Source organism: Scomber scombrus, chromosome 9 (assembly GCF_963691925.1).
Source record: "Scomber scombrus chromosome 9, fScoSco1.1, whole genome shotgun sequence".
Taxonomy (NCBI): domain Eukaryota; kingdom Metazoa; phylum Chordata; class Actinopteri; order Scombriformes; family Scombridae; genus Scomber; species Scomber scombrus.
Genome location: NC_084978.1, coordinates 17,702,776 through 17,729,994, shown reverse-complemented (window position 1 = coordinate 17,729,994; position 27,219 = coordinate 17,702,776). Strand labels below are relative to the sequence as shown.

The window sequence follows — 27,219 nt, the reverse complement described above, 5'->3', positions numbered from 1 at the left end:
ACATTAGATTAAATTCAGCTGTTAAATAAAACAAGAGTCAGTGCTGCAACAAAACAGAACATTTATTAATACTCAATACAGTTTAACGTGTAATAACTGTTACGACCCTGGCCTACGGAACCTGGGCCCAACATGATTAAGAGTCCCCGCTCTTCCCATCCCCAAGCATGTGCCGCCAAACCATGGTTGAGGTCCAGAAATCAGCCGTTTATTTCAGTCAATACGGACAGGAGAAACAAATTAAAAACAACAAACAAAACTGCTCCTGATCTTAATCTGCACAGAAAAACAAAAGACAAAACTTAAACCTAACTCCTCAATTTATAAACAAGAGAAAACGGTTCAAACAAAAAGAAAGGGCTTCTCCTCCCTACTGTTGGCTATCTGGACAACAAATAGGCACATGTTAAATACTTCACATCACATCACCGACATCACCGACAGCACAACCAGCAGCATGGCCTCCATTGTTGGAAATGGGAAGGAGAGAGAGGCAGAGGTCCAGCAGCAGCCAGTTTAAAAACCAAGTCCAACCAATCAGCCATCAGCAATCCGTCAGCAGACCAGCCGGAACACCTGTATTCAATGACACTCTGATTGGAAGTCACAGAGCTGGGAGAGAGAGCTGTCACCACACAGGCAAAACAAAAAAACATGGCCCAGAACATAACATAACTAACCAGATTTTTGGAACTTTGTTAGTGAAATAAAGTGCCATTGTCCTGTCTTTTGTGACAGGATCAAAGCAATTCAAAGTCCATTAATTTTTTGAGGAGTGCAGAGACATGAAGGCTGACACCGCTGTTCCTCTTCTGCTGCACCTTCCCACTTCTTGGACTGATCCACTTGTTCACCTTTGTGCCAATGATTGGGTTGATCCTGATGAGGCATCTGAAGTCACAAAATCAGAGAAAAAGACAATGAAATACATTGTTTACAGGAGACAGCAGAACCCACCAAGTTCTGGAGACAAGCTTATCAGTTTTCCAAATGTTCAAAACTGCAAAACAATGGAAATGCAGGGAGTTGAATAAAAATAACTCCCTGTTATTCATAATGGAAAATGTAACAAAATAATAATCCACTAGCATCCCCTTCAAGCACATACGTTTTGTCCATTATAATGATGGTCTCCTGATACAGTGATTCTGATAGTCACCGCAATTACATTTTATCTATGATAAGTTATGATGTGAGTTACAAGAGGAAAAATGTTCCTGATAAGGTGAAAGGTTTTTGGTCACAGTATTTATACAAAACTGTCAACTGACTTGAACCTGTTTATCAAAGTGCACAGTGAACAGAACATTTAAGATGTTAACAAATCAATTTTACATCAAACATTTATGAAAAATAAATAAATGAATGCAAAAAATACACACAGGTATACAGCATAAATAACATGTTTTATGTAAAACAACAGACTGGGCAACTATGCACTATAGGCTTTCGCTCCAACAGTTTTCTAACCTTGAGGGTTTTAGATCATTTGCTGGCATTCCCTCTGTCCTGCAGGTGACGGGGCTAATGCACGTAGCTAGCGTTAGCTTAACTTTTTTCGCTAGCTAACATATGCAAAAACGGTGCAGTCTGAGTCCCACACCCCATATATTCCGTATAAAACACGACGAAGATATGAATAATACTAAGATAATAAAATGATGACATACAGTCACTCACACAAATAAAGAAACATTATTCTTACCAACATGCTAGTTTTGCAGCTTTTTAAAATGAGATTACAGAGTAACTAAATATATCTAACTTAGTGGTATTTTAACATTTTAGTTTATAGAGGAGCAAACCAGGCTGATACACGGTCAAATTATATTGCATGAAGTTACTACTTGAATCACATTTTAATTTTGTAGGTTGATAACATCTTACTTACACTGAGTGGATGGATGTTCGCTCTCCTGCGTCCGCCATCAAATGTGGTGTCCTGTTTCAAACCGCGCCTTCTACTAACAGTGGTAACTGTAATGTATCGTTTACAGTCAGAACCAGTGAAAACACAACCATCCTGTACTTTTACAATGTGATACTGTGAAAAAATGCTTTAAGTTACTGTAATCATTTTTTTTTACCCATAATGCATTGCAATATACAGTTACACCTTGTAAAATGTTAGAACAAGAAGCTACTGTAATTCTTTACTGTAGAAATTACAGAAATGTGTTACAGTGCGGTCTTTACGCAGCAGCTGACGAGTGTAATGTGCCCCGCCTCTGCCAATGGAACACAAAGACAAGACCTTAGGATTTTTCAAGACCTACAGATATCTTGTTAAAAACACCAGCTCCTGCTGTGTGAAGTCATATTTATGACAAATATGCAGACCCATTTGCAAAAATTTCTCACTGAGACAAAGATGATCCAACCTACAGTATAGGATAGCAATATTTGAATTAATATTGCAAATAAAATGTGTTTTTCTTAGGTTTTCTCATATTTTAATATGGTGTCTGGATTTTTGTGGTACTGATTTAATAATTATTCACCAAGACAAAAGGAAATACAGTGAACTTGTGTAAAATACATTGGGATGCATTTGGCATTTTGGCTTACAGAGATCAGTAATAACATAAGTTTTAAATGAATGTTATTGAGGGGAATTTGGGGGAAAAAAGAAGAAAAAAGAAAATACAGGAATGAATCCTGCTACGTGTCACTATAAACACATTTTGGCCAGTTATTGGCTGCTTCTGCAGCAGTTACTGCACTATGTACAGACTCTGTCACATGGTGTCACTGTTGACCTATAAAGCATAATGCATCTCTCTTCTGAAAGTCATGACACACCCATTTTAAAGGGTGTAGGACACATCTTTTTCTGGAGATATGCTTTTTATTTTTTAAATAACAACAGTACAGGGCATGAGCTAAGCATTTTTTCAAAGGTTTCAAATCAACACATTTTCAAAATCTGCAGTATTTTTACCTGCAGATGAAAGGATGATTTTTTGGACCACTGTCTTTGTCTTGTGTGCATTATGGCCAGCTGCTTTGTCTGTGACACGGTACTCCATAGCCGAGGAGATGGAAAGGGGCTCTGTTGTGGCTAATCTCGCTGCGGATTTGGGACTTGAGCTTGGAGGTTTGGCACAACGAGAGGTAAAGCTTGATATTTTCCACAACAAAAAATATCTAGATGTCAATAAAAAGACAGGGGAACTGTATATCGTGGAAAAGATGGACAGGGAGTATCTTTGTCCAGCGAAACCCACGTCCTGTTTTCTAAAGCTTGATGTTATCATAGAAAGCCCCTTACGAATCTTCAACATTGAGCTCGGAATAACGGATATAAATGATAACTCTCCACATTTTCGACGAGACAGAGTAGAGCTAGATGTGTCAGAATCGGCAACACCGGGAGAGAGATTCTCGCTGCCTAATGCTGTGGATCCAGATGTTGGCATAAATACAATTAAAACATATAAACTCAGTGTCAGTGAACATTTCACCATCGAAATTCAAACGGGCAGTGATGGAACTCAATATGTTGATTTGGTGTTGACCAAGTCTTTAGACAGAGAGGAGATTGCGGTTCATAATTTAATCCTGACTGCTGTGGACGGCGGAGTCCCTGTGCGCTCCGGCACTGCCAATATTATTGTTAGAGTACAAGATACAAATGACAACCCTCCTCGGTTTGACAAGCAGACTTACACAATTAATATGACTGAAAATTCTCCAATCGGAGCCACAGTGATTAAGCTTAACGCTACAGATCTTGACGAAGGTCTTAATTCAGAGATAGTCTACTCATTCACCCTTTACACGTCAGAAAAAACACAAGATGTATTTGCGTTGAATCTCAACACAGGAGAGATAAGTGTAAAAGGTACGATTGACTATGAGGATATGAAATTTTATGAGATGCACATTGAGGCAAGGGATAAAGGGGCATATCCCTTGCTGGGGCAATGTAAAGTAGTCGTCCACGTGACGGATATGAATGACAATTACCCGGAAATCACCATACAGTCTGTTAAAAACACAGTGGATGAGAACATCCCAGTAGGAAGTGTCATAGCTTTGGTAGACATAAGTGACAGAGACACTGGTGATAACGGAAAAGTAAGCCTATCCCTAAGTCAGCCCATGCCCTTTATTCTTAACAAGTCATCAGATAGACCTACGCATTACAAGCTCATAGTGGCCGAAGCCTTGGATCGTGAATCAAAACCTGAATATGACATCACACTGATTGTGACAGATGCTGGAACACCGCCATTATCTGAAAACGAAACAATAACTCTGCATTTGCTGGATGTTAATGACAATGTTCCACAGTTCCCTCAGTCATTTTATACTATACGTGTAATGGAGAATAATGCACCTGGGGCCCTGCTCAGTTCACTCACTGCGTTTGACCCTGACCTCCATGAAAACCAGTATCTAGTTTATTTCATCCTAGAGAAGGAGATAGCCAACACATCCATGTCCATGCTGTTCTCCATCAATCCAGAGAACGGTAATCTTTACGCACTAAAAACTTTTGACTATGAGATCGAGAAGGAGTTTCTTTTCCACATCGAGGCCAGAGACTCTGGCTCTCCTCCACTCAGCAGCAACGTGACAGTCCACATTATTATTGTGGACCAGAATGACAACGCTCCGGTCATTGTCTCTCCATGGCGCGCGCACGGCTCGGTGGTGGAGGAAAAGATCCCCAGATCCACTGATAAAGGATCTCTGGTTGCCAAGGTGATAGCTTTAGACACCGACTCGGTGCACAACTCTCGGATTACCTACCAGTTTCTGCAGGTGACTGACGCCACCTTGTTCAGTCTGGACCAGTACAACGGAGAGATCAGGACTATGAGGATGTTCAGTTACAGAGATCCGCGCCACCAGAGACTGGTTGTTGTTGCCAAGGACAACGGGGAGCCTGCTCTCTCTGCTACAGTCACCATCAAGCTGTCCACAGTGGAAACTGCTGTGAAGGCCTACTCTGACATGACTGAGGTGCCTCTAGAATATGACATCTTCTCTGACCTAAACCTGTATTTGGTCATCGGTCTGGGCTCGGTGTCATTTCTCCTGCTGATCACCATATTGGTCACCATTGTGCTCAAGTGTCAGAAACCCAAGCACAGCAAAGCAGCTCCTCCCTGCAGGAACAGTGTGATCAGTGAGAGGAACTCCACCATCGCAGACTCCACTCTGGTCTCCAACGATGCCTACTGGTACAGTCTGTTTCTAGCAGAGACCAGGAAAGGAAAGCTGGTGGTTAGACAGCCTGTGCCAAAGGGCTCCAGATACATCGTGTCCAGTATACCGAGGAGCACAGGGATGTCAGAGACTAGTGACTCGGCAGCTTCTACTCTGCAGGTATGAGTTAAATCTACACATTATTTCCATACTTAATATAAATGAATTTAAATGACATACCGTTTTGCATTGAAGTCTGTGGTGTTTGAAAGATATAGAAGTTAAATGTATAAATGAGAACAAGGTATGTCTGCACTGTCCTGCCCCTGTTGTTCTGAGATTACAGGGTTATGACCTCTTTCCCCCGTTAGAGGGCGCTAACAGCATATAGAGTAAACCAGTGTTAACTAAGAGCTGCTCAAGAGCAGATGTGTTTTTCCTGCCTCCTGCAAATAAACTAGCAACTGTTCGCCAGCAACTCCGCTTGTCGTTTTTACCAAAAAGGCATCTTTCCCACACAGTCTGTCGACACAACAAAGTCCAAGACTACAAAACTTAATCATCGAGGTTAATAAAGATGAATTATAAAGTAAATCCAGTTATTATTTTCAGCGATATCTGCAGTATTTATTCAATTGTATCATTAACACATACTGTAATCAAAACGAATTTTTTGGGTATACAACTATAAACGCAGTCAAATTAGCATTGTGAACTATAAAGGGTGGCGCTGTTTCATCATTAATATGTCATTGAAAGGACGCCATGACAGTGAATCTTTGTCATCAGGGCAGACCGTGAAACAAAATGACAGCTCCATGGTGCTGAAACTCTGCACCGAAAATGCAGTCGCCGTTTTTTTACGACAAAATATTTCTGGGATTAAAATTACAAGAATAAATTCAGGATCCAAACCGTTACACCAAAACCTGACTTCAGTGGAAACGTGCACTATATAGGCTGAACTGCGATACACAGACTACAGTGGGGACCTTTGTAACAATGCAGTCTTGCAAAAGGTACGTTCAACTCGTTATTTTTCTTTTGTGTTTCGATCACCACATATCAACTTTAGTGACTCATTATTCCATACCGGAGGAAATGAAAGAAGGATCAGTTGTTGCCAACCTTGCAACAGATCTCAGCTTGGATGTTAAAACACTGAATCAGCGGAAGATGCGTCTTGACATCATTGGAAACAAAAAATATCTGGATGTGAACAAAGAGACTGGTGAGCTGTATGTTGTTGAGAAGATTGACAGGGAATATATTTGTGCTGCAAGGTCATCTGAGTCTTGTTATCTTAGAATGGAGGTAATACTAGAAAACCCTCTACGAATCTTTAATATAGAAGTCGAAATTTGGGATATGAACGACAACGCCCCACAATTTCGACGAGACGCCATACATTTAGATATATCTGAAGCAACGCCAAGAGGGGAGAGATTCTCCCTCAGCAATGCTTTTGATCCTGATGTTGGAAGTAATTCAGTTAAAACTTACCATCTGAGTGAAAGTGAACATTTTAATATTGAGGTCCAGATTGGGAGAGAGGAGTCGAAGTTTGCCGAATTAATCTTAAAAAAGACGTTAGATCGGGAGCAGCAGTCTGTTCATAATTTAATACTCACAGCTGTAGACGGAGGCACACCAGCTCGCTCTGGCACTGCCAGTGTTATTGTTCACGTTTTGGATACAAATGACAACACACCCACATTTGACAAGCCGATGTATACTGTTAATATAATGGAAAATTCTCCAATTGGAAGTCTTGTTATTCATCTAAATGCAACAGACTTAGACGAGGGGTCAAATTCTGACATAACATACTCATACAGTTTATATACGTCAGAGAAGACACAAGAAACATTTAATCTTAATCCGTCCACTGGTGAGATTACTATAAAAGGAATGCTTAATTATGAAGATATTCGGATTTATGATATGGAAGTTATAGCAACTGACAAAGGAGCCAATAGTTTACCAGGACAATGCACATTAAAAATTGTGGTGGAAGACATGAATGATAATCACCCAGAAATATCTGTTAAATCATTTCAGAGTCCAGTCAGTGAAAACATAGAAATAGACACAGTGATAGCAGTAGTTAGTGTCAGTGATAAAGACTCAGGTGACAACGGAGTAGTTGATCTTCATGTTCCAGATAATATGCCTTTCAAACTGAGGGAATCCTCTGATAACTATTATGAGTTAGTGGTCTCAGAGCCTTTAGACCGCGAGAAGGTTCCAGAATATGACATCACTTTCACTGTTACAGACAGAGGTTCTCCTCCTTTATCTGACAATGAAACTATGACTTTAGAGCTGCTGGATGTTAATGACAATGTTCCACAGTTCCCTCAGTCATTTTATACTATACGTGTAATGGAGAATAACGCACCTGGGGCCCTGCTCAGTTCACTCACTGCATTTGACCCTGACCTCCATGAAAACCAGTATCTAGTTTATTTCATCCTAGAGAAGGAGATAGCCAACACATCCATGTCCATGCTGTTCTCCATCAATCCAGAGAACGGTAATCTTTACGCACTAAAAACTTTTGACTATGAGATCGAGAAGGAGTTTCTTTTCCACATCGAGGCCAGAGACTCTGGCTCTCCTCCACTCAGCAGCAACGTGACCGTTCACATTATTATTGTGGACCAGAATGACAACGCTCCGGTCATTGTCTCTCCGTGGCGCGCGCACGGCTCCATGGTGGAGGAAAAGATCCCCAGATCCACTGATAAAGGATCTCTGGTTGCCAAGGTGATAGCTTTAGACACCGACTCGGTGCACAACTCTCGGATTACCTACCAGTTTCTACAGGTGACTGACGCCACCTTGTTCAGTCTGGACCAGTACAACGGAGAGATCAGGACTATGAGGATGTTCAGTTACAGAGATCCGCGCCACCAGAGACTGGTTGTTGTTGCCAAGGACAACGGGGAGCCTGCTCTCTCTGCTACAGTCACCATCAAGCTGTCCACAGTGGAGACTGCTGTGAAGGCCTACTCTGACATGACTGAGGTGCCTCTAGAATATGACATCTTCTCAGACCTAAACCTGTATTTGGTCATCGGTCTGGGCTCGGTGTCATTTCTCCTGCTGATCACCATATTGGTCACCATCGTGCTCAAGTGTCAGAAACCCAAGCCCAGCAAAGCAGCTCCTCCCTGCAGGAACAGTGTGATCAGTGAGAGGAACTCCACCATCGCAGACTCCACTCTGGTCTCCAACGATGCCTACTGGTACAGTCTGTTTCTAGCAGAGACCAGGAAAGGAAAGATGGTGGTTAGACAGCCTGTGCCAAAGGGCTCCAGATACATCGTGTCCAGTATACCGAGGAGTACAGGAATGTCAGAGACTAGTGACTCAGCAGCGTCTACTCTGCAGGTATGAGTACAATCTACACATTATTTACATACTTAGCATTAATCAATTCAGGTGACATTATATTTTGCATTTAAGTCCCAGAGTATACAGCTTCATCATCTAGGTTAATTCAGATAGATTATCAGGCAAAATCAAATTATTATTTCCAGCAACATCTGCAAGTTTTATTACATTTGATCATTAACTCGCACTTTAATCAAGACGATTTCATAGGGGTATATCATATTAAACGCAAACAAGTCTTGTGAAAGATAAAGGGTGGCGCTGTTTTATCATTAATAAACCAGCCCACGGACGCCATGACAGTGAATCGTTGCATGAGGGCAGATTGTGAAACAAACGGAGTGCTCCGTGGTGTTGAAACTGTACTCCGATACGCGGTTGCAATTTTACTCCAACAAAATATTTCTGGGAGTGAAATTACAAGGATATGTTTGGGATCCAGAGTACTACACCAAATCCCGACTGCAGTAGAACCGTAAGTTGTATAGGCTGAACTGCGGTAAACACAAATAATAATGGGGTCCGTTGTAACAATGCAGTCTTGCAAAAGGTACGTTGAACTAGTTATTTTTCTTTTTTCTATCGTTCACCACACTTCAACTTCAGTGACTCATTATTCCATACCGGAGGAAATGAAAGAGGGATCAGTTGTTGCCAACCTTGCAACAGATCTCAGCTTGGATGTTAAAACACTGAATCAGCGAAAGATGCGTCTTGACATCATTGCAAACAAAAAATATCTGGATGTGAACAAAGAGACTGGTGAGCTGTATGTTGTTGAGAAGATTGACAGGGAATATATATGCAATACAAAGTCATCGATCTCTTGCTATCTTAGAATGGAGGTAATTCTAGAAAACCCTTTACGAATCTTTAATATAGAAGTCGAAATTTTGGATATGAACGACAACGCCCCACAATTTCGACGAGACGCTATACATTTAGATATATCTGAAGCAACGCCAAAAGGGGAGAGATTCTCCCTCAGCAATGCTGTTGATCCTGATGTTGATAGCAATTCAGTAAAAACGTACCATCTGAGTGAAAGTGAGCATTTTAATATTGAAGTTCAGACTGGAAGAGATGGATCGAAGTTTGCCGAATTAATCTTAAAAAAGAGTTTAGATCGAGAGCAGCAGCATGTGCATAATTTAATACTCACAGCTGTAGATGGAGGAACACCTGCTCGTTCAGGCACTGCCAGTGTTATTGTTCACGTTTTGGATACAAATGACAACACACCCACATTTGAAAAAATAAGTTACAATATAAAAATAATGGAAAATTCTCCAATTGGAAGCCTTGTTGTTCATCTCAATGCAACAGACTTAGACGAGGGGTCAAATTCTGATATAACATATTCATACAGTTTATATACGTCAGAAAAAACGCAAGAAACATTTAATCTGAATCCTTACAGTGGCGAGATTACTGTAAAAGGAATGTTAAATTATGAAGATTTCAGGATTTATGATATGGAAGTTATAGCAACTGACAAAGGAACCAATAGTTTATCAGGACAATGCACATTAAAAATTGTGGTTGAAGACATGAATGACAACCATCCAGAAGTATCTATTAAATCATTTCAGAGTCCAGTCAGTGAAAACATAGAATTGGACACTGTAATAGCAGTAGTTAGTGTCAGTGATAAGGACTCAGGTGACAAAGGAGTGGTTGATCTTCATGTTCCAGATAATATGCCTTTCAAACTGAGGGAATCCTCTGATAACTATTATGAGTTAGTGGTCTCAGAGCCTTTAGACCGTGAGAAGGTTCCAGAATATGACATCACTTTCACTGTTACAGACAGAGGTTCTCCTCCTTTATCTGACAATGAAACTATGACTTTAGAGCTGCTGGATGTTAATGACAATGTTCCACAGTTCCCTCAGTCATTTTATACTATACGTGTAATGGAGAATAACGCACCTGGGGCATTGCTCAGTTCACTCACTGCATTTGACCCTGACCTCCATGAAAACCAGTATCTAGTTTATTTCATCCTAGAGAAAGAGATAGTCAACACGTCCATGTCCATGCTGTTCTCCATCAATCCAGAGAACGGTAATCTTTACGCACTAAAAACTTTTGACTATGAGATCGAGAAGGAGTTTCTTTTCCACATCGAGGCCAGAGACTCTGGCTCTCCTCCACTCAGCAGCAACGTGACCGTTCACATTATTATTGTGGACCAGAATGACAACGCTCCGGTCATTGTCTCTCCATGGCGCGCGCACGGCTCCTTGGTGGAGGAAAAGATCCCCAGATCCACTGATAAAGGATCTCTGGTTGCCAAGGTGATAGCTTTAGACACCGACTCGGTGCACAACTCCCGGATTACCTACCAGTTTCTACAGGTGACTGACGCCACCTTGTTCAGTCTGGACCAATACAACGGAGAGATCAGGACTATGAGGATGTTCAGTTACAGAGATCCGCGCCACCAGAGACTGGTTGTTGTTGCCAAGGACAACGGGGAGCCTGCTCTCTCTGCTACAGTCACCATCAAGCTTTCCACAGTGGAGACTGTTGTTAAAGCCTACTCTGACATGACTGAGGTGCCTCTAGAATATGACATCTTCTCTGACCTAAACCTGTATTTGGTCATCGGTCTGGGCTCGGTGTCATTTCTCCTGCTGATCACCATATTGGTCACCATCGTGCTCAAGTGTCAGAAACCCAAGCCCAGCAAAGCAGCTCCTCCCTGCAGGAACAGTGTGATCAGTGAGAGGAACTCCACCATCGCAGACTCCACTCTGGTCTCCAACGATGCCTACTGGTACAGTCTGTTTCTAGCAGAGACCAGGAAAGGAAAGCTGGTGGTTAGACAGCCTGTGCCAAAGGGCTCCAGATACATCGTGTCCAGTATACAGAGGAGCACAGGGATGTCAGAGACTAGTGACTCGGCAGCTTCTACTCTACAGGTAAATTCATTCAAATTGAATTAAATACACCATTTCTGTTTTTATTTTATGAACATACATCCAATTAACCGTTATCTAAACGTGCCTTTTTGATTCAGAAAACTTCAAAATTATAAAATAGGACCAATTATGAATCATGCTCTGGTATTCAAGATATTCTCAAGTAGATAACACTGCAATTATAAAGATGACCCTAATTAACAATTTAACAAAGTGTTATTGCAGAAGACGATGCAAAGTACAGCTACAGCACCGTTTTCATTGATTCTAAACTAATTCGACATTGAAACAGCCTCCATGCAAACTTACGATGATGGACATGCGTGTTTACCTGCAGCTTTGTGTCGCTGTTCTCCAGTTAAACACCCTAATTTGTGACTGTACATTCGCCATGACAGTGTCTCCTACGGAGACACATCGGGCAGCGACAGAAACTGGGTGGACAGCTCTTGGTGCTGAACAGTGTTTGATGGATTCATTTTCCAGGTTTTTGTCTTAAACAAACACTTGTAATGAGATACGCATTCAACGTATATTTGCCTTTTTCTGCTCCGTCTGTAATATCTCACTGGAAAAAGAATAGTGAATTAGTGGTGCAACAATGAAAACGCGAAACACTGGAAACTCTTGGACGAGGTATGTGTCCATGCTTTTGTTTATCGGTGCATTTGTGAACACGGTCATTGCAGTAACTCATTATTCTGTACCCGAAGAATTAGAGGAAGGGTCGGTTGTCGCCAATTTAGCTTCTGATTTAGGCTTAGACGTGAAGACTCTGAGCGGGAGGAAGATGCGGTTAGACATTATATCCAGCAAAAGATATCTGGATGTGAACAAAGAAACAGGGGAGCTTTACATCGCTGAGAGGATTGACAGAGAGTATCTCTGCGCGATAAAAACTCCTACATGCTACTTAAAAATGGAGGCTATAGTGGAGAACCCTCAAAGGATATTCTATATCGAAATTGAAATAATGGATATAAATGACAATGCTCCTCATTTTCGACGAGACACTATAAACTTGGACATTATGGAATCAACCCAATCTGGTGAAAGATTTTCTGTTAATAACGCCGTGGACCCAGACCTTGGATCAAATTCAGTCAAGACATACCTTCTGAGCGAAAGTGAGCACTTTGACATAGAAATTCAAACAGGAAGAGACGGGTCCAAATTTGCTGATCTAATATTAAAGAAGGGTTTAGATCGGGAAAGGCAAGCAGTTCATAATTTAATACTCACTGCTGTGGATGGCGGAGTTCCCACTTGCACCGGCAAAGCCAGTATCTTTGTTCGTGTGCTTGACACTAATGACAACGCCCCAACTTTCGATAAAAAACATTATGACATTAATATAATGGAGAACTCTCCTGTTGGCTCCCTTGTAATTCAACTGAATGCTACAGATTTAGATGAGGGGATAAATGCACAGATCGAATATACATATAGTCTCTACACATCGGAAAAAGCACAGGATATATTTCATTTGAATCCTTCCACTGGTGAAATAACAGTGAAGGGAATGTTAAATTATGAAGATATTCGGAATTATGAAATGGAAATAATAGCAACGGATAAAGGAGCCAATAGTTTGTCAGGGCAGTGTAAATTAAATATATTTGTGTCAGATATGAATGACAACCACCCAGAAATATCCATCAAATCATTTCACAGTCCAATCAAAGAAGATACTGTAGTAGACACAGTGATAGCAGTAGTTAGTGTCAGTGATAAGGACTCAGGTGACAACGGAGTAGTTGATCTTCATGTTCCAGATAATATTCCTTTCAAACTGAGGGAATCCTCTGATAACTATTATGAGTTAGTGGTCTCAGAGCCTTTAGACCGTGAGAAGGTTTCAGAATATGACATCACTTTCACTGTTACAGACAGAGGTTCTCCTCCTTTATCTGACAATGAAACTATGACTTTAGAGCTGCTGGATGTTAATGACAATGTTCCACAGTTCCCTCAGTCATTTTATACTATACGTGTAATGGAGAATAACGCACCTGGGGCCCTGCTCAGTTCACTCACTGCATTTGACCCTGACCTCCATGAAAACCAGTATCTAGTTTATTTCATCCTAGAGAAGGAGATAGCCAACACATCCATGTCCATGCTGTTCTCCATCAATCCAGAGAACGGTAATCTTTACGCACTAAAAACGTTTGACTATGAGATCGAGAAGGAGTTTCTTTTCCACATCGAGGCCAGAGACTCTGGCTCTCCTCCACTCAGCAGCAACGTGACCGTTCACATTATTATTGTGGACCAGAATGACAACGCTCCGGTCATTGTCTCTCCGTGGCGCGCGTACGGCTCCATGGTGGAGGAAAAGATCCCCAGATCCACTGATAAAGGATCTCTGGTTGCCAAGGTGATAGCTTTAGACACCGACTCGGTGCACAACTCTCGGATTACCTACCAGTTTCTACAGGTGACTGACGCCACCTTGTTCAGTCTGGACCAGTACAACGGAGAGATCAGGACTATGAGGATGTTCAGTTACAGAGATCCGCGCCACCAGAGACTGGTTGTTGTTGCCAAGGACAACGGGGAGCCTGCTCTCTCTGCTACAGTCACCATCAAGCTGTCCACAGTGGAGACTGCTGTGAAGGCCTACTCTGACATGACTGAGGTACCTCTAGAATATGACATCTTCTCTGACCTAAACCTGTATTTGGTCATCGGTCTGGGCTCGGTGTCATTTCTCCTGCTGATCACCATATTGGTCACCATCGTGCTCAAGTGTCAGAAACCCAAGCCCAGCAAAGCAGCTCCTCCCTGCAGGAACAGTGTGATCAGTGAGAGGAACTCCACCATCGCAGACTCCACTCTGGTCTCCAACGATGCCTACTGGTACAGTCTGTTTCTAGCAGAGACCAGGAAAGGAAAGATGGTGGTTAGACAGCCTGTGCCAAAGGGCTCCAGATACATCGTGTCCAGTATACCGAGGAGCACAGGAATGTCAGAGACTAGTGACTCAGCAGCGTCTACTCTGCAGGTATGGAAAGACATTATATTTGTGTTACATGGGATCCATTTAGTGACTCTCATATAATCAATTTGAGTGACTCAGCAGCTTTAACACAAGTGAGACTGTTGTTGATACACACCTCAATTGTGTACTATACCTTGTATTATATATCCATTTTATAAACAGAAGCTTCATCAATCCTAATAAATAAGTATGTTATTTGCAAACAGTTTCTTAAAATTGTTACCTCTTTTAGTGGTAGGATATAGAAAAACACAGGAAAAAATGGCAGACCTGCTTAGCCTATATCTTCTTTTGTGTGCAATAGAGTGTAATGTTTTACTTTTAATTGTCCTATTGACATACCAGTATCTAATTTATAATATAAAGAGCAGCTTCACTCCACTAATGCATTATTTTAAAATGAACCACAAAGACTATTCTTTCTCAACTTCTGAAAAAAAATATAATTTGACATCCCCGATCTTTTAAATGTATAATTTAGGATTTTGCACTTAATTAAAACTCATTCATTACTAAATAGGACATTAAATAACACTAAAAAGCAAACATAATATCCTTATAGCTAGAAGATCATAACTTTATTATGATCTTGTCAAAACGTCAAACAACTCACGTAAAATAGGACAAAATTTTATGAGTGAAATAGTAAAATTCACCAGAATCCATAATAATCAAATAAGACAATCAAAAGAACATTTCCAATGCACCAAAGAATGTGTTATGGTTAAGTTGGATTAATGGTACACAACAGTTGTTAAAAATGGCATATACAGTTTCAAACAAGGTTGAGTGGGTCTGTTTCTTACAAGCGGCGTTGCTGTTAACCAGTCATTACACTTTCGTGACATCACGTTCGCCATGACAGTCATCGTCTCACTGAAATTGTATTTTCATATGAACAGCTCCTGGTGCTGAATGAATTTGGATTTTAAGGATCTTTCAGTTCCGTTTGGAATTTTGACTTAAGCTTCACACTGTTATAAATCCTTCGCGGAAAGGTTTTGTCTGTGTTGAAGAAAACTCAAATCGGGTGTAACAATGGGAGGTTTTATGTTTTCTGAACACTGGAAAAGGTATGTGTCGACACTCCTTCTTTTTGTTGCCGTCTTAAATCCTACGTCTGCTGTAACACACTATTCTGCTCCCGAGGAACTCGAAGAAGGCTCCGTCGTCGCAAATTTAGCTGGAGATTTGGGTCTAGATGTGAAGACGTTAGTCGAGCGGAAGATGCGTATAGAGATCATTGCCAATAGGAAGTATCTGGACGTGAACAAAGAAACAGGGGAGCTGTACATTGTTGAGCGAATCGACAGAGAGTCTCTCTGTCCTGCAAAGACATCCTGTTTTCTGAAAATGGAGGCAATAATCGAAAACCCCAAAAGAATATTTTATATCGAACTAGAGATAATGGACATAAATGACAACGCACCTCATTTTAGAAGGGATACCATAGATTTAGATATTTCAGAAGGTACACAGGCTGGTGAACGCTTTTCTGTGAGCAATGCAGTTGACCCAGACGTGGGCTCAAACTCGGTAAAAACATACCACTTGAGCGAAAGTGATTATTTCACAATAGAAATTCAAACTGGAAGAGACGGATCGAAATTTGCCGATTTAATCCTGAAAAGGACTTTAGACCGAGAGAAGCAGGCTGTTCATTATTTACTACTTACAGCTGTTGATGGCGGTACGCCTCCTCGTTCTGGTACTGCCAGCATTGTTGTTCATGTTTTAGACACTAACGACAACGCCCCTACATTTGACGAAGAGAGCTACCATGTTAGCGTAATTGAAAATTCTCCCATTGGAAGTCTTGTTATTCATCTCAACGCGACAGATTTAGATACGGGGTCAAATTCTGATTTAATTTACTTATATAGTCTATATACATCGGAGAAAACGCAAGAAACGTTCCAATTAAACCCCAACACTGGTGAGATTACCGTAAAAGGGGTGTTAAATTATGAAGATTTCCGGATTTATGATATGGAAGTGATAGCAATGGATAAAGGAGTCAGTGTATTATCGGGACAATGCAAACTCAAAATTGTCGTTGAGGATATGAATGACAACCATCCACAAATTTCCATCAAATCGTTTCAGAGTCCAGTTAATGAGGACATAGAATTAGACACAGTGATAGCAGTAGTTAGTGTCAGTGATAAGGACTCAGGTGACAACGGAGTAGTTGATCTTCATGTTCCAGATAATATGCCTTTCAAACTGAGGGAATCCTCTGATAACTATTATGAGTTAGTGGTCTCAGAGCCTTTAGACCGTGAGAAAGTTCCAGAATATGACATCACTTTCACTGTTACAGACAGAGGTTCTCCTCCTTTATCTGACAATGAAACTATGACTTTAGAGCTGCTGGATGTTAATGACAATGTTCCACAGTTCCCTCAGTCATTTTATACTATACGTGTAATGGAGAATAACGCACCTGGTGCATTGCTCAGTTCACTCACTGCGTTTGACCCTGACCTCCATGAAAACCAGTATCTAGTTTATTTCATCCTAGAGAAGGAAATAGCCAACACATCCATGTCCATGCTGTTCTCTATCAATCCAGAGAACGGTAATCTTTACGCACTAAAGACTTTTGACTATGAGATCGAGAAGGAGTTTCTTTTCCACATCGAGGCCAGAGACTCTGGCTCTCCTCCACTCAGCAGCAACGTGACCGTTCATATTATTATTGTGGACCAGAACGACAATGCTCCGGTCATTGTCTCTCCGTGGCGCGCGCACGGCTCGATGTGGGAGGAAAAGATCCCCAGATCCACTGATAAAGGATCTCTGGTTGCCAAGGTGATAGCCTTAGACACAGACTCGGTGCACAACTCTCGGATTACCTACCAGTTTCTGCAGGTGACTGACGCCACCTTGTTCAGTCTGGACCAGTACAACGGAGAGATTCGGACTATGAGGATGTTCAGTTACAGAGATCCGCGCCACCAGAGACTGGTTGTTGTTGCCAAGGACAACGGGGAGCCTGCTCTCTCTGCTACAGTCACCATCAAGCTTTCCACAGTGGAGACTGCTGTCAAGGCCTACTCTGACATGACTGAGGTGCCTCTAGAATATGACATCTTCTCTGACCTAAACCTGTATTTGGTCATCGGTCTGGGCTCGGTGTCATTTCTCCTGCTGATCACCATATTGGTCACCATCGTGCTCAAGTGTCAGAAACCCAAACCCAGCAAAGCAGCTCCTCCCTGCAGGAACAGTGTGATCAGTGAGAGGAACTCCACCATCGCAGACTCCACTCTGGTTTCCAACGATGCCTACTGGTACAGTCTGTTTCTAGCAGAGACCAGGAAAGGAAAGCTGGTGGTTAGACAGCCTGTGCCAAAGGGCTCCAGATACATCGTGTCCAGTATACCGAGGAGCACAGGGATGTCAGAGACTAGTGACTCAGCACCGTCTACTCTGCAGGTATGACGGATGTTTTTTTTCCCTCTCCCATGTTGCCATGCTAAGGATCATTTAACTTATTATTTTCCATCATAAAATACTCGAGGCTGAGATGTGTCTTAATTAAGGTTGAGAGCAAAAAAAACAAAACAAAACAAAATAAAACAAAAAACAGTATACGTTTTGGCACCAGTCACTCAGCTTTATCTCACGTCCAAACGTTTAAACACACGTGCTTCCTAAGCAGCCAATATTGAATACCTCGCTCCAGAATATGCAGAGTGGCGCTGTTTACTCGATAAAAAAACTGTCTCACCGTCTCCATGACAGGAAATCCAAGTGCAGTACAGCTTCAAACAGTCGGATAGCTCCGTGGTGCTGAAATCCCCATGACAGCCGAGAAATGTGTTTTTCGCATTTCTCCGCCTAATATCCCAGGGATTACAACTGAAAGAACATATTTGGGTTAAGTTTTTAACAGTAATGTTATAAATCTAACATATATATGTGTGTTTTAATTTACATCGTCTGACGTGCTTCATGCAATGAATAGAGGGACAACAATGCGCTCCGATGTAACAACGCAGATATGTAAAAGGTACGTCGCGATTATGATTTTATCTTTCGTCCATCATGTAACTGCTTCAGTGACTCATTATTCCATACCGGAGGAGATGAAAGAAGGATCAGTAGTCGCCAACCTTGCTACCGATCTCAGCTTGGATGTCAAAACACTGAGTAAGAGGGAAATGCGTCTTGACCTTATCGCCAACAAAAAATATCTGGATGTGAACAAAGAAACTGGTGAGCTGTATGTTGCAGAGAAAATTGACAGGGAATACCTTTGTACTAAAACGTTGACGTCGTGCTACTTGAAAATGGAGATAATACTTGAAAATCCCGTGCGTATATTTAACATCGAACTAGAGATTTTGGACATGAATGACAACGCCCCGCAGTTTCGAAGAGACATCATACATTTGGATATATCTGAGTCAACGCCTACCGGAGAAAGATTTTCACTAAGTAATGCAGTTGACCCCGATGTCGGACTCAATTCTGTAAAAACATACTATCTGAGTAATAGTGAACATTTCAACATTGAAGTCCAGACTGGTAGAGAAGGGTCAAAGTTTGCTGATTTGATCTTGAAAAAAACGTTAGATCGAGAGCAGCATGCTGTTCATAATTTAATACTCACAGCTGTAGATGGAGGCACACCTGCTCGTTCTGGCACTGCCAGTGTTATTGTTCAGGTTTTAGACACAAACGACAACGCTCCTATATTTGACAAACAAATCTACAGTGTTAAAATACTTGAAAATTCTCCCATTGGAAGCCTTGTAATTCATCTTAATGCGACAGACTTAGACGAGGGGTCAAATTCTGATATAAAATACTCATACAGTTTATATACGTCAGAGAAGACACAAGAAACATTTAATCTTAATCCTTCCACTGGTGAAATTACTGTAAAAGGAATGTTAAATTATGAAGATTTCAGGATTTATGATATGGAAGTTATAGCAACTGACAAAGGAGCCAATAGTTTATCAGGACAATGTACATTGAAAATTATTGTCGAGGACATGAATGATAATCACCCAGAATTATCTATTAAATCGTTTCAGAGTCCAGTCAGTGAAAACATAGAATTGGACACAGTGATAGCAGTAGTTAGTGTGAGCGATAAGGACTCAGGAGAAAACGGAGTGGTTGATCTTCATGTTCCAGATAATATGCCTTTCAAACTGAGGGAATCCTCTGATAACTATTATGAGTTAGTGGTCTCAGAGCCTTTAGACCGCGAGAAGGTTCCAGAATATGACATCACTTTCACTGTTACAGACAGAGGTTCTCCTCCTTTATCTGACAATGAAACTATGACTTTAGAGCTGCTGGATGTTAATGACAATGTTCCACAGTTCCCTCAGTCATTTTATACTATACGTGTAATGGAGAATAATGCACCTGGGGCATTGCTCAGCTCACTCACTGCGTTTGACCCTGACCTCCATGAAAACCAGTATCTAGTTTATTTCATTCTAGAGAAGGAGATAGCCAACACATCCATGTCCATGCTGTTCTCCATCAATCCAGAGAATGGTAATCTTTACGCACTAAAGACTTTTGACTATGAGATCGAGAAGGAGTTTCTTTTCCACATCGAGGCCAGAGACTCTGGCTCTCCTCCACTCAGCAGCAACGTGACCGTCCACATTATTGTTGTGGACCAGAATGACAACGCTCCGGTCATTGTCTCTCCATGGCGCGCGCACGGCTCGGTGGTGGAGGAAAAGATCCCCAGATCCACTGATAAAGGATCTCTGGTTGCCAAGGTGATAGCTTTAGACACCGACTCGGTGCACAACTCCCGGATTACCTACCAGTTTTTGCAGGTGACTGACGCCACCTTGTTCAGTCTGGATCAGTACAACGGAGAGATCAGGACTATGAGGATGTTCAGTTACAGAGATCCTCGCCACCAGAGACTGGTTGTTGTTGCCAAGGACAACGGGGTGCCTGCTCTCTCTGCTACAGTCACCATCAAGCTGTCCACAGTGGAGACTGCTGTCAAGGCCTACTCTGACATGACTGAGGTACCTCTAGAATATGACATCTTCTCTGACCTAAACCTGTATTTGGTCATCGGTCTGGGCTCGGTGTCATTTCTCCTGCTGATCACCATATTGGTCACCATCGTCCTCAAGTGTCAGAAACCCAATACCAGCAAAGCAGCTCCTCCCTGCAGGAACAGTGTGATCAGTGAAAGGAACTCCACCATCGCAGACTCCACTCTGGTCTCCAACGATGCCTACTGGTACAGTCTGTTTCTAGCAGAGACCAGGAAAGGAAAGCTGGTGGTTAGACAGCCTGTGCCAAAGGGCTCCAGATACATCGTGTCCAGTTTACCGAGGAGCACAGGAATGTCAGAGACTAGTGACTCAGCAGCTTCTACTCTGCAGGTATGAAAAAATGTTAAATTAAAATCTGTTAAGCGCACATATTCTCCGAGCATGTCCACCAAGTAGCCATTAAAAAATGCAGGTGTCATTACATTTGATCAAATTTACTGGTCGGTCTATATCTGTAGGTATCCAAATGCTCAGAATGTACATTATGTCAATACTCAATAAATAGACACAAAAACATACACATTCACTGTATTCATGTCGCATCAAATAACATCCAGATATCACTTACATTTTAAGACGATTCTCCCATTAAAAGAACAAACTAAAACTAAAAAAAACAATAACGGTATATTTGCAATTTTTGCCCCTTCAATATATAAGTTGTTCTGGCACGGGATATCTTGATATGTTTTAAATTTGGGCAAAGGCTATTTGCACCCCTGCTGCAAATATCAATGAATGCTATTTGCACCACAGTACAATTAGAAGTGGATGCTATTTGTACACTGGTATATATAGCAAAATGTTCTATTTGTACCTGTCTTGGTGCAAATATCAATGTATGCTATTTGCACCCCAGTAAAATTAGGAGTGCACGCTGTGGGACTGAGTGTCGGAGGGGAGCGCCTGGAGATATGCAGAAGACTCACGTATCCCACCGGGAAAGCGGGATAAATATACGTCGCTGTTCTCTTCTGTACATTATATAATAATTTCTATCCGGTGAGATCTATCACTTCTCGGCGTGAGAAATGTCAGGTGTGGCGTGTGAACGTGAAAGCAGCTTGAAATGCAAGTGTCTCACGGCCAATGCCGGAGACTTGAGAGGTCTGAAATGTATTTGGTATCCATGGCAACCATAGACTTGTCTGTCAAGATTTGATTTCCATCAAATAAAAAACTCAAGGTTGTAAATTCAGATATTTTCAGGTTGTACGCATTTACTTAACACAGTTATGAAAATGCAGCAGGGTTTTTCCGTTAAAAACATTATCAATATATAATTGCTGCTGCAAAGACTCGAACCCGTGTCTCTTGCACTATTGACAGACATGCTACCCATTAAGCCACCACTTCGGTCTTCCGTGGTGACGTGACAGCCCAATATTTTTTCCAATACAGAAGATAGATATTGGCGACAAATAATTTTAACTGACAAACTGACGCTTGTATGCATTCACTGAGGAAAGATTATGAAAATATAATAAAACTTTCCCGCCAGAAGTGTCTTTAGAACAAACATTAGAGATGAAACCTTTCTAAAGTTGCCCTTTTCTGCTGGCGTTGAAGATGAATATCCTCCATGTTTTCACTTTGTTTTACTTCTAGGGTGCAAATAGCTCAGCTGTGTGGCCGAGGCTATTTGTACCAGGGGTGCAAATAGACACTCCGTTAAATTTGACACTTCACAGGTACAGTGGTAATTGTGTGTGACCCATTTGGTATCATCACTTTAACAACAAAAAATATTTATTGATGGCATTTACTAAACACATGAAAACAGATATTAAATACTTGTGCAAATGAAGTTATTTTACCATGATACCATAGTTTTACGCACACAAATCTGCGCATAACAGTTACCAACTCGAAGGCAAGGGCTGTGACATCATATTTAAAATGATAGAATACATAGTTTAAGGTTAATTTCGATGTAATACGATAACTGTCAATACAAATACTTAGAAAAACAGCACAACGAAAAAAAGATACAGTTGTTGCCCAAACACTCCATGGGAAAACCATTATTATCAAGCAAGTAAAACATGTCTAATTGTCGGTGTACTTTTCTAATGAAGTGTAACATCTACCGTTTATCTGCGTTCATCTGTGTACTGTATAACGAAAAGTGTAATTCTGTGATATTTGATGAAGTGCAAATGCTTGTATAGGACTTTTCACGTCGCTGTTCTCCACAAAAACATACTCACTGATGAAGTCATTGGTCTCACGATGTTTCATTGGAGGCTGGGCAGGCAGGCATATTGCACACACATTTCTGCTGATATCGGATAAAAAAGCGTTTTCCTTGAAGACTCTCGTTATATTTTATTATTCCATGAAAGGACGTGTTCTTCTTGCTTCCCCATAAATAACGTTTGAAGGTTTTAAACACGGATTATTAGCAATGGCTCGTCATTTTCGTCAGTATTCCCGGGGAGGGTACGTTTCAGTATTTATTTTTCTTTCTTCCATTGTTAGCATAGTATCTACCGTCACCCATTATTCTGTTCCAGAAGAAATGGAGGAAGGCTCAGTCGTTGCTAATTTAGCAAATGATCTGGGATTAGACCTGATGACTTTGAATAAAAGAGAAATCCGCATAGATGCTGTCGCCAATAAGAAATATCTTGACATTAACAAGAACACGGGAGAGCTGTTTATTTTAGAGAGGATAGACAGAGAGTTTCTGTGCCCATCGAAAACCACCATGTCGTGCTTCCTTAAATTAGACGCTACGATTGAAAATCCAATACGAATGTTTAATATCGAGGTGGAAATCACGGATATTAATGATAACACTCCTCATTTTCGGAGGGGGACGATGCATTTGGACATATCTGAATCAAGTCCCGTTGGAGAGAGATTCTCACTGAATAACGCTGTAGATCCAGATGTTGGACCAAACTCTGTGAAGAACTACCACTTGAGCTCAAGCGAACACTTTTCTATCGAAATTCAGACAGGGAGAGATGGGACAAAGTTTGCTGATTTGATTCTGAAAAACGCTTTAGATAGAGAGCAGCAGGCTGTTCATAATCTCATTCTCACTGCTGTGGACGGTGGAGTCCCCACGCGCACAGGTACAGCCAGTATCATTGTCCGTGTGCTTGATGTCAATGACAACGCCCCTTCATTTGACAAAGACAAATACATTGTAGATGTGACTGAGAACTCCCCAATTGGCAGTCTAGTAATTAAACTGAATGCAACTGATTTAGATGAAGGGTCCAACTCTGTCATAGTTTATTCATATAGTTTGTACACATCAGAGAGAACGCAAAATATGTTTAGTTTGAATCCAGAAAATGGTGAAATCAGAGTGAAAGAGATGATTAATTTTGAAGATTTAAAACTTTATGAAATGGAGATTATTGCCAGTGATAAGGGGCCAAGTTCCTTATCTGGACAGTGTAAACTGACAATACAAGTCACAGATATGAATGACAATCACCCAGAAATATCCATTAAATCATTTCATAGTCCGATCAAAGAAGATACTGCAGTAGACACAGTGATAGCAGTAGTTAGTGTCAGTGATAAGGACTCAGGTGACAACGGAGTAGTTGATCTTCATGTTCCAGATAATATGCCTTTCAAACTGAGGGAATCCTCTGATAACTATTATGAGTTAGTGGTCTCAGAGCCTTTAGACCGGGAGAAAGTTCCAGAATATGACATCACTTTCACTGTTACAGACAGAGGTTCTCCTCCTTTATCTGACAATGAAACTATGACTTTAGAGCTGCTGGATGTTAATGACAATGTTCCACAGTTCCCTCAGTCATTTTATACTATACGTGTTATGGAGAATAACGCACCTGGGGCCTTGCTCAGTTCACTCACTGCGTTTGACCCTGACCTCCATGAAAACCAGTATCTAGTTTATTTCATCCTAGAAAAGGAAATAGCCAATACTTCTATGTCCATGTTGTTCTCCATCAATCCAGAGAACGGTAATCTTTACGCACTAAAAACTTTTGACTATGAGATAGAGAAGGAGTTTCTTTTCCACATCGAGGCCAGAGACTCTGGCTCTCCTCCACTCAGCAGCAACGTGACCGTTCACATTATTATTGTGGACCAGAATGACAACGCTCCGGTCATTGTCTCTCCATGGCGCGCGCACGGCTCGGTGGTGGAGGAAAAGATCCCCAGATCCACTGATAAAGGATCTCTGGTTGCCAAGGTGATAGCTTTAGACATCGACTCAGTGCACAACTCTCGGATTACCTACCAGTTTCTACAGGTGACTGACGCCACCTTGTTCAGTCTGGACCAGTACAACGGAGAGATCAGGACTATGAGGATGTTCAGTTACAGAGATCCGCGCCACCAGAGACTGGTTGTTGTTGCCAAGGACAACGGGGAGCCTGCTCTCTCTGCTACAGTCACCATCAAGCTGTCCACAGTGGAGACTGCTGTTAAGGCCTACTCTGACATGACTGAGGTGCCTCTAGAATATGACATCTTCTCTGACCTAAACCTGTATTTGGTCATCGGTCTGGGCTCGGTGTCATTTCTCCTGCTGATCACCATATTGGTCACCATCGTGCTCAAGTGTCAGAAACCCAAGCCCAGCAAAGCAGCTCCTCCCTGCAGGAACAGTGTGATCAGTGAGAGGAACTCCACCATCGCAGACTCCACTCTGGTCTCCAACGATGCCTACTGGTACAGTCTGTTTCTAGCAGAGACCAGGAAAGGAAAGATGGTGGTTAGACAGCCTGTGCCAAAGGGCTCCAGATACATTGTGTCCAGTATACCGAGGAGCACAGGAATGTCAGAGACTAGTGACTCAGCGGCTTCTACTCTTCAGGTATGGAAAGACACATGAAATTTGTGTTATGCTCAGATATTAAAAGTTAATTTCCATCAAGTACAACCGTAAGTGACCTTAGTAGCCATGGTTTACTCCTGATGGCAGTGCTTGAGAATTTGTAATCTTCCCTTATCTTAAGTTGTAATGGATAAAAAGTAACAACTGCCTAAAATTAAATTTGCATCACAAGTATAAATGTAATCATGCATATTTACAGCATGTTAGAGACACCTTTTTATACTTGTTGGCAACAAAATATTACTTACATTTTGACATGATTAAATGAATAAGTAATTGGGGAAATAATCTATATTCAAAGTCAAATTGGCTTTATTGTCAATTTCTTCACATGTTAAGGCATACAAAGGAATCGAGAAGACGTTTCTCACTATCCCACGGTGGAACAGATAAAGTGCACAGGCACAACAGATAAGACAGATGTTTCCTAACACTAAAGAGTAAACATTGAAGTGCACAACAGATAAGACATTTACTACTAATAATATAAAAAATAAAAATTAAAAATAGAATGGATAGGCAGTAAGATAAAATAAGATTTTGGAGTCTACTTTTTAGCAGCATAAGTTTCTGTAGAGTTAAGTTGTGGTAGTGCAAAAAGGCAGTAATGGCAGCAAAAAGTTCTGTAAGATTTATATTTTTAACAGATACAGTGCAAAAAGAACAGTCATTTTATAGCAGCAATTTCAGTCTGTGGGGGGGTGGGGGGGGTGTCAGCTTTCTGACAGCCTGGAGGATATGGCTGGAGGGAGTGAGGGGAGAGAGTTTAGGTTTCTGACAGCCTGGTGTAGAAAACAATTTATGAACAAGTCTATGAAATATTCTCCCTTTACCAAATTCCTTTAATTTGTCACTCTAGACTAAATGTTTCGGCATATATTAGTTACTTGGAGGTGAAATGAGGGAAGATGTGAAGTACTTTGATAATACATAAAGTAAAGGTAAACTATCATAAGAAATTATTGATTTCTTACACAATGACTATTCTAATTTGGCAACACTTCATAATAAGGGTACAAATAACATACTTATATAATGCTTAACTAAAGCATGAATCAGTAGGATTTCATGCCTGAATAATACAGGATGGGTCTTGCTCACCTTTAACAAATGAAGTCACTTAGACTTTGTGATTATCTTACACTTAATAATCAGTTAATGACTGTTAATTTACAGTTACTTCATAACTGACCGTTTTTATTCACGCTATTACTGTGGGCATAATATTAAAGCATGAAAGAAATCGATCATGTACAATTTATCCCTCTAGTGTTGCTAGCTCATAAAGGTAACATAAAAAGTATTGGATCATGCAGCAACATGTAGATATTTGCACTCGACCACCAGTTTGACAAAATAAAACTACAGCTTCAGAGAGGCTGATCAAATGCAGAGTATAAAATGCTCTTTACTGTAACTAATCTGGTGACATATCAGTTAATGTATGAAGTAACTGAATTGCCATTCATCAATTGAGTACCTATTAAGTGTTAATTAATCATAAAAAGTTATAGTGACTTCGTAATTTGCTAATAGTGAGCAACAGGAATTCATGATACATTCTGCATTGATTAATGAAATAAGTCATCATGAATGGGGTTTTAGTTAAGCATTACCTTTCATTTCACCATATATGACAGTGTTTTTACGTACAAATATATGTGTGTTAAACTCCCAATATATTAAAAGTGTGATAAATACTGTATGGCTTTACAATCATTATGTTTTAAAAACAAAAACAAAAAAACCCCAAAACTATTATAAAGAGATGCAAATAAGAACGGAAACTCATTCTAACATAATCACGCTGTGGAAATACTACATCCCATCCAGGTAATT

General features: G+C 41.0%; 7 protein-coding genes across 7 annotated transcripts; all 7 read left to right on the top strand.

Annotated features, from left to right (window-relative positions):
- Nucleotides 1-2,955: 2,955 nt before the first annotated feature.
- pcdhb (protocadherin b) lies at nt 2,956-5,343 on the top strand. The gene has a single exon (XM_062425434.1). It carries the CDS (start codon nt 2,956-2,958, stop codon nt 5,341-5,343), a length of 2,388 nt encoding a protein of 795 aa, XP_062281418.1.
- Nucleotides 5,344-6,159: 816 nt separating this feature from the next.
- On the top strand, nt 6,160-8,559 carry LOC133985739 (protocadherin alpha-C2-like). The gene has a single exon (XM_062425433.1). The coding sequence runs from the start codon at nt 6,160-6,162 to the stop codon at nt 8,557-8,559; it is 2,400 nt and encodes a 799-aa protein (XP_062281417.1).
- Nucleotides 8,560-9,071: 512 nt separating this feature from the next.
- Nucleotides 9,072-11,507, top strand: LOC133985601 (protocadherin alpha-C2-like). The gene has a single exon (XM_062425261.1). The coding sequence runs from the start codon at nt 9,072-9,074 to the stop codon at nt 11,505-11,507; it is 2,436 nt and encodes an 811-aa protein (XP_062281245.1).
- Nucleotides 11,508-11,612: 105 nt separating this feature from the next.
- Nucleotides 11,613-14,547, top strand: LOC133985600 (protocadherin alpha-C2-like). Its single transcript, XM_062425260.1, has 3 exons — nt 11,613-11,627; nt 11,882-11,952; nt 12,156-14,547. The coding sequence occupies exons 1-3, from the start codon at nt 11,613-11,615 to the stop codon at nt 14,545-14,547; spliced, it is 2,478 nt and encodes an 825-aa protein (XP_062281244.1).
- A 798-nt stretch (nt 14,548-15,345) lies between these two features.
- LOC133985599 (protocadherin alpha-C2-like) lies at nt 15,346-17,934 on the top strand. Its single transcript, XM_062425259.1, has 2 exons — nt 15,346-15,371; nt 15,504-17,934. Exons 1-2 carry the CDS (start codon nt 15,346-15,348, stop codon nt 17,932-17,934), a joined length of 2,457 nt encoding a protein of 818 aa, XP_062281243.1.
- A 536-nt stretch (nt 17,935-18,470) lies between these two features.
- Nucleotides 18,471-20,879, top strand: LOC133986220 (protocadherin alpha-C2-like). The gene has a single exon (XM_062426031.1). The coding sequence runs from the start codon at nt 18,471-18,473 to the stop codon at nt 20,877-20,879; it is 2,409 nt and encodes an 802-aa protein (XP_062282015.1).
- A 2,071-nt stretch (nt 20,880-22,950) lies between these two features.
- LOC133985598 (protocadherin alpha-C2-like) lies at nt 22,951-25,377 on the top strand. Its single transcript, XM_062425258.1, has one exon. The coding sequence runs from the start codon at nt 22,951-22,953 to the stop codon at nt 25,375-25,377; it is 2,427 nt and encodes an 808-aa protein (XP_062281242.1).
- Nucleotides 25,378-27,219: the final 1,842 nt, after the last annotated feature.

What these genes read in the sequence shown, in the direction of transcription:
- LOC133985739 (XM_062425433.1), top strand. Translation starts at nt 6,160, where the DNA reads ATGCAGTCTTGCAAAAGGTACGTTCAACTCGTTATTTTTCTTTTGTGT.
- LOC133986220 (XM_062426031.1), top strand. Translation starts at nt 18,471, where the DNA reads ATGCGCTCCGATGTAACAACGCAGATATGTAAAAGGTACGTCGCGATT.
- LOC133985600 (XM_062425260.1), top strand. An exon ending in TTGGTGCTGAACAGTGTTTG is followed by an intron (nt 11,953 to 12,155) that starts ATGGATTCATTT and finishes CGGTGCATTTGT; the next exon opens with GAACACGGTCATTGCAGTAA.
- LOC133985598 (XM_062425258.1), top strand. Translation starts at nt 22,951, where the DNA reads ATGGCTCGTCATTTTCGTCAGTATTCCCGGGGAGGGTACGTTTCAGTA.
- LOC133985599 (XM_062425259.1), top strand. Translation starts at nt 15,346, where the DNA reads ATGACAGTCATCGTCTCACTGAAATT. An exon ending in GTCATCGTCTCACTGAAATT is followed by an intron (nt 15,372 to 15,503) that starts GTATTTTCATAT and finishes TCTGTGTTGAAG; the next exon opens with AAAACTCAAATCGGGTGTAA.
- pcdhb (XM_062425434.1), top strand. Translation starts at nt 2,956, where the DNA reads ATGATTTTTTGGACCACTGTCTTTGTCTTGTGTGCATTATGGCCAGCT.
- LOC133985601 (XM_062425261.1), top strand. Translation starts at nt 9,072, where the DNA reads ATGGGGTCCGTTGTAACAATGCAGTCTTGCAAAAGGTACGTTGAACTA.